The sequence below is a fragment of the Arvicola amphibius genome, chromosome 5 (genome assembly GCF_903992535.2).
Source record: "Arvicola amphibius chromosome 5, mArvAmp1.2, whole genome shotgun sequence".
NCBI lineage: Eukaryota > Metazoa > Chordata > Mammalia > Rodentia > Cricetidae > Arvicola > Arvicola amphibius.
This window is the reverse complement of record NC_052051.1, coordinates 25,544,240-25,550,239: the sequence shown is the minus strand read 5'-3', so window position 1 is coordinate 25,550,239 and position 6,000 is coordinate 25,544,240. Positions and strand designations below refer to the sequence as shown.

General features: G+C 52.1%; 1 protein-coding gene across 6 annotated transcripts in view; it reads left to right on the top strand.

The window, feature by feature from the left end:
• Nucleotides 1-1,691: 1,691 nt before the first annotated feature.
• Bcl2l1 (BCL2 like 1) overlaps nt 1,692-6,000 on the top strand; it is a 53,256-nt gene continuing 48,947 nt past the window's right edge. Inside the window, exons 1-2 of one of the 6 annotated variants that reach the window (XM_038331953.2) lie at nt 1,692-1,800; nt 3,299-3,974. In XM_038331953.2, coding sequence (XP_038187881.1) covers nt 3,411-3,974 — 564 coding nt within the window. In that variant the 5' untranslated portion in view covers nt 1,692-1,800; nt 3,299-3,410. Of the gene's footprint in view, nt 1,915-2,089; nt 3,016-3,280; nt 3,975-6,000 lie in introns of those variants that run through there. The other 5 variants (XM_038331952.2, XM_038331956.2, XM_038331957.2 and 2 more) reach the window with 5 other exon arrangements.

Sequence of the window (6,000 nt, the reverse complement as noted above, 5' to 3'; positions counted from 1 at the left end):
CGCTACCAGGAGTTGTAGGGTAGGGGGACAGTCCTTCCCACTCTGTGGGTTCCAAGGTGGAAGGAAGTCAGGTTATCAGGCTTAGTGGCAAGCAAGCGTCCAGGATGAGCCAGCTCACCAGCCCTCTCTCTAGTTCCTCATTCAACTTCCAGGCCATTGCAGCGAAGCTATTAGGACTGTGGTCTCTGCCAGCTGGGGAGCGTGGGGCCGACACAGGTGGAGACCACACACGCCTTTTCATCCAGTGATGGGTCCTGAGGTAGTTTATCATGTGGTTGAGCCCTGACTTTGGTTCCAGACCAGCCTGTGTCATCCTCTCTGCTCCAGCACCCTTCATTTTTGTTTCAGATTCTTTCTGCCCCCCCCCCCCACGCTACTTTTTCTTACTCTGGGTAATTTATTAATTTCTTTTAGTCCCAGCTTCCTTTGGCTGACTTGTGAGAGACTCAGCAAAGATAATGAGCTTGAAACAAGTCTGGTGTGTCTGTTCCCACGTGGGCTCAGCTCTCTCACACATTCAGTCAAGGGGTTCCCAAAAGGGCAGAACGACCTCTGTTGCCAGCAGTGTGTTCTGCCACATCTTCAGTGAAAGACGAAAAAAGCTGCGGTCTCCAGCTTGTCAGGGGATGCGGGAGTGGCCCTCCTCTTCCTGAAGCCATGTCCTTCAACAGCCCAAGAATCAGGAAAGAGAGCTCTTGTATTATATTAGGGACTGGGTAGTTCACCATGGTCATCTGCAAATCAGGAGGCTGAGATCCCAGAAGCTCTCAGTACACAAAAGCTGGAAGCCTGCTGTGAGTTCAAGGTCAGGGGCAGCCTGAGTTACAGAACCATATAACTAGACCCAGTATAAAAAGAAAGATCTGAGTTCCACTTTTGGACAGAATAAACTACCAAAAGTTGTCTTCTGACCTCCACATATGCACCCACACTTACTTACACACATGCCCCAAATAAAATAACACATTTTTGAAAAACCTGAGCTGGGGGGGAGGTATAGACCATTTGGTAGAACGCCTGCCTGGTATGCACAGAGTTCTGGGTTTAATCCTCAGAAACACATAAACTGAGAATAATAGTGAGACAGGGGCTTAGAAATTAGGGTCATCCTGGGCTATATAGCTTGAAGCCAGTTTAGACTGAAAAGCTGTGAAATAAATACCTTTCTACTGCACTAGGCAGCCAGAGCCGAGCTTCACATTTTTGGACACTCTTAAGTAACTGAGGCTTCACCATCATTATCAGGATGCCAAGATTGGTTTGCTTGTTTGTTTTCAAGGTATTAGCGATTACCTTGTTGGACACTGTCTCCGCCCCTAAGGTATGATGAAAACAAAGACCCTGTCTTGCCTTGTTCATAACTCTCTCCAACAATCCAAAAAAACTGTTTTCTATTCTCCAGGTTTTTCACGTGGTAACTGATACACACTCAATGAGAGGCCAATATCGTTATCTATTTTACAGTTGAAGAAAATATACAAAAGTTGAGAAACCTGCCCATTGTTGGACACCCAGAAAAAAATGCTTTTTCTGACTACAAACGGACGGATAAAGGAACTAGAGTAAATAAATAAGAACCGATAAACGTTCGATACATTTGCGACTCCTCCAATATCTCGCCAGAGGGCGCTCTTCCCCACGTCTCGACGCCAGTCCCTCCTGGCGCGCACTCTTCTTGCGTCTCGGGCTCGCGCGCGCTGCCGCGGCACCGGAAGTGACTGCGCTTGCAAGTTCCCCCGGTCTCTTCAGGGGAAACTGAGGCCGGCTTCTCCGGGAGACACGGTGCGAGCAGTCAGCCAGGTAGGCCGGCCCAAGTCCGCGGCGTACAACTCGGCCGCGAAGTGCCCTCGCGTCGGGAAGCCACCAGGCCGATGAAGGGGGGATGTGGCCCCCCACGGCTCTTTGGGCTCGCAGGTGAGAGCGCCGCCTCCTGTGCTTGACAGGCGCTGCACCCAATGGGAGCCTTTGCCGTCCCGCTTCCGTGCCGATCCGACCCGCAGATTGGCTACGCTGGGGCGGGCCGCGGGGGCGAGACCCCTCCTTCCAGAGAGGTCTAGGGGGCGCCCCTGAGGGAGGGCAGTTGCCTAGCAACGGGGCGGTGGCTCGGCGTGTACCCGGCCTAGGGGAGCGCGAGCTGTAAGCGAGGCCTCAGCCCACCCACCCGGGGTTCCTACGCGTAGCCGTCTCCCTCCCTCGCGCCCTGCAGGGGGCTCCAAGAGGCCGCCTTGGGCCCGGCCCCAGGAAAACGAGGTCTCCGCTTTGGGGGCCTCGACTCTTGTTCCTGGCCGGTGGCGGGGAGCAGCGCCTCCCTCTCACCCCGTCTTTGTGCGGGGTGCCGGCGGCCATTGTGTCCGGGCGCGGAATGGAGGACCTGGCAGTCCCCCAACGCCATGTCCAGGGCCTTTGGGGAATTCAAAGACAACCAGCGGTGTTTGTGGGGGGTCTCCAGAATACAGTCGCTCGGAAAGGCCCGGGGGTGGGCTTTCCGAAATCAGATCGCAGATCAGACGCCGTTTTCCCCTTCCGTGCTTAAGTACCTTAAAAGGGCACTTAAATAGAAAGAGAGAGAGAGAGAAAGAGAGAAAGAAAGAAGGGGGGGATTACACTAAACCCACACCTCCGGGAGAGTTCTCCTGGCTCCCAGTAGGAGGCGGAGAGCCAAGGGGCGTGCTAGAGCGAGGGGGTTGGGCTCTTGGGTGGCTGGAGGCTGCGGAGCAGAGACAGGGAGAGAGAGGCCGCCCTCGGTCTGGGCGATGGAGGAAGCAAGCAAGGGGGCAGGTTCCTAAGCTTCACAATTCCTGTGTCGCCTTCTGGGCTGCCTACCAGGTCGCATGATCCCTCCGGCCGGGGCTGTTTTTTTTTTTTGTTTTTTTTTTTTTTTTTTTTTTTTGCCAGCCGCCGCGAGGCAGGCAGAGTTACCGGCAACCCAGCCACCACCTCCTCCCGACCTATGATACAAAAGATCTTCCGGGGGCTGCACCTGCTTGCTGTCGCCGGAGATAGATTTGAATGTAGGTGTGTGTGGGGGGGGGGAAGGCTGCCAATGGGGGTGACTTTTTGAGGAAGGCATTTCGGAGAAAAAGGGGTGGGTGGTTGTAGTAAAAAGAGGCTGATGAGACAATTCAAAGCTCGCTGGTCCTTTCAATTTGACTTCATTGAAGTCCCTTAGAACCTGGACTCAGACCTTCATAAGAGCCACAAAGAAACCAGTTCTGGTACCTGGAGGAGGAATGGGATATTGTAAGGTAAATGACATGCATATTAAATTTTTCTCCTGAAGCTCTTTCTCTCTCTTCAGAACCTTATCCTGGCTTTGGATCCTGGAAGAGAGTCGCTAAACACAGAGCAGACCCAGTGAGTGAGCAGGTGTTTTGGACAATGGACTGGTTGAGCCCATCTCTATTATAAAAATGTCTCAGAGCAACCGGGAGCTGGTGGTTGACTTTCTCTCCTACAAGCTTTCCCAGAAAGGATACAGCTGGAGTCAGTTTAGTGATGTCGAAGAGAACAGGACTGAGGCCACAGAAGGAACTGAATCAGAGAGGGAGACCCCCAGTGCCATCAATGGCAACCCATCCTGGCACCTGGCGGATAGCCCCGCGGTAAATGGAGCCACTGGCCACAGCAGCAGTTTGGATGCCCGGGAGGTGATCCCCATGGCAGCAGTGAAGCAAGCGCTGAGAGAGGCTGGCGATGAGTTTGAACTGCGGTACCGGCGGGCGTTCAGTGATCTAACATCGCAGCTTCATATAACCCCAGGGACAGCGTATCAAAGCTTTGAACAGGTAGTGAATGAACTCTTCCGGGATGGGGTAAACTGGGGTCGCATCGTGGCCTTTTTCTCCTTCGGTGGAGCCCTGTGTGTGGAAAGCGTAGACAAGGAGATGCAGGTATTGGTGAGTCGGATCGCGAGTTGGATGGCCACCTATCTGAATGACCACCTAGAGCCTTGGATCCAGGACAACGGCGGCTGGGTAAGAACCACGCCCCTTGTCTGTCTCTTCTTTGGAGAGCCCCAAATGTCCTTGTTGGTCCCTTTTCTGTTGCATGGCATGGTTGTTGAGGATGTTGATTGTTCAGGAAAGCTGCCTGGCTCTGTTTCAACACAAGAGGTTAACTTTGAGAGATCTGCATCTTTCCTTCTGGCTATGTTTGTGGCCCCAGAGTTTCATAGTTTGTTCCAGTTTCTCAGCAAAGAAAAACATAGCCTGTGTGTTTACTTAGCTGAAAACCTGTGAGAATGGCAAGTTCTCCCTGCCTTCTGCTGGCTCTCGCGGAATGGGTCACCTTGGCTCGGAGTGAGGAACATAATACCTGGAGAACCGGAAGAGCTGGTACCCTCAGGTCCCTGTATACCTGCGTGCACGGTACTTAGACCATTTGTCCAGGCAGGAGCCCCCACTAACTTGGGTGACTGAGGATTATTTGATTTTGGAGAAGGGTGGTCTGTGCCAGCTGTGTTTGTGCTGTGCCCCTAAGTTCATTTTACCCAAAGTATGCAACTTTCTGCATGCTTGGCTTGTTTGGGCGCTCTTGCTGTGTCATATATTGAGCCCCAGGACTTTGCACCTCACTGCCCAGGGTCGGTTGGGGATCTCCAGCTGCTCTGCCTATTGCTTTTCTGGTCAGGGCCGTGGGGCCTCTTTACTGGAACGCTGTTTGCTGGCAGAGCAAGAACTGGGTCTGTGAGGCTCCATAGGAAATTAAGATTTGGTGACAGACTGGATGTGGGTGTGAGTCCTGGCCCTGTCACTTAACTAGCCATGTGACCTTGGACTGGCTGGTTGGCCTTCTGGAGCCTTAGTTTCTAACACAGAAAAAAATGTGGCAAGCTCTCCTTGCTTAACAGAGTTTTGTGACTCTTAGAGATAATGTGAGCAGAGAGGCTCATGCCAGTGAGTGCCTTCTCCAGAGAATCCTTCTGTTCGTTACCTAATCAGGTGATGTGGAGGAGCGAGCTTCCTTACCAGTAGCCACTGTGGTAGGCAGTTTTCACCTTCATAGTGAACTCCATTCCCCAATAGGGGAGCTCGGGGCTTATGAGAAGTATTCTGATCCCTCAGAATATGTCAAAAATGGACAAGCTGTGGAAAATAAGCCATCCATTGAAGGAAGTGAGGTGGAAGGGGCCATGCACCATGGACTCAGGAATGTCAAGAATTCAGTTGTCCATAGGCTGGGCCTTGGGCGGGGCAAGCACTTCGCTTTTACCACTGAGCTAGAGACCTTCTGGGTTTGCCCTGAAACCCCATCCTGTCTCTAGTTTCCCATTTCTTTGAAACTTCACCCCCACTCTTTCCCTCCAGTAGCTCTTGTAAAGGCAAAGAGGTCACTTGTCAGTAGAGGTCAGATGATCAGGGTAGAGTTGACTGAGGTAAAGGTGGGCTCCCTTGAGCTAAGGATTGCCAGACTCGAAGCCAGTCTGTAAATGAACTCCCTGGGGAGATAAATGATTAAATAGTTCCTGTTGGTTTGTGCAGTGACCTCTTCTATTCATTCTCTCTTGCTTTGATTCTCTTTTGGGGCAAATATTTGTTCAGCTGATTACAGGAGGGACAGGATTCCAGCCCTTCAGACACACCCTCTGAAGCACCTCCAAGTAAACCTGGGCCCTTTGACTCTATCACTTGCTGACTGTCTTTAGTGGTCCTAATACCAGGTAGGCTCTTGCCAGCTGTAAACAGTAGGCAGATGGAAGAGGTACCTGCTAGGGCTGCCAACCTCTGCAGAGGCTACTGGGACCTGAGAATTGCCAGCTGCCCCATATTGCATGTAATGTTCCAGTCACCTGGAAAAAATGCTAAACCCATCTAAGGCAGCAGCTTGGGGCAGGTTCATTAGCTCTCATTGATTAAAATCCCACCCACCGCCGTCTCTTCACAAGAGTCTCCAGAGCCTGTTGGGCAGCATACCTGGTAACTTGCCACTTCTGCTTGATGAGCAGAGAGAGAATGTGTGTAGAAGAGCCGGTTATGGCAGAGCCATTTCTGGGCATGCATT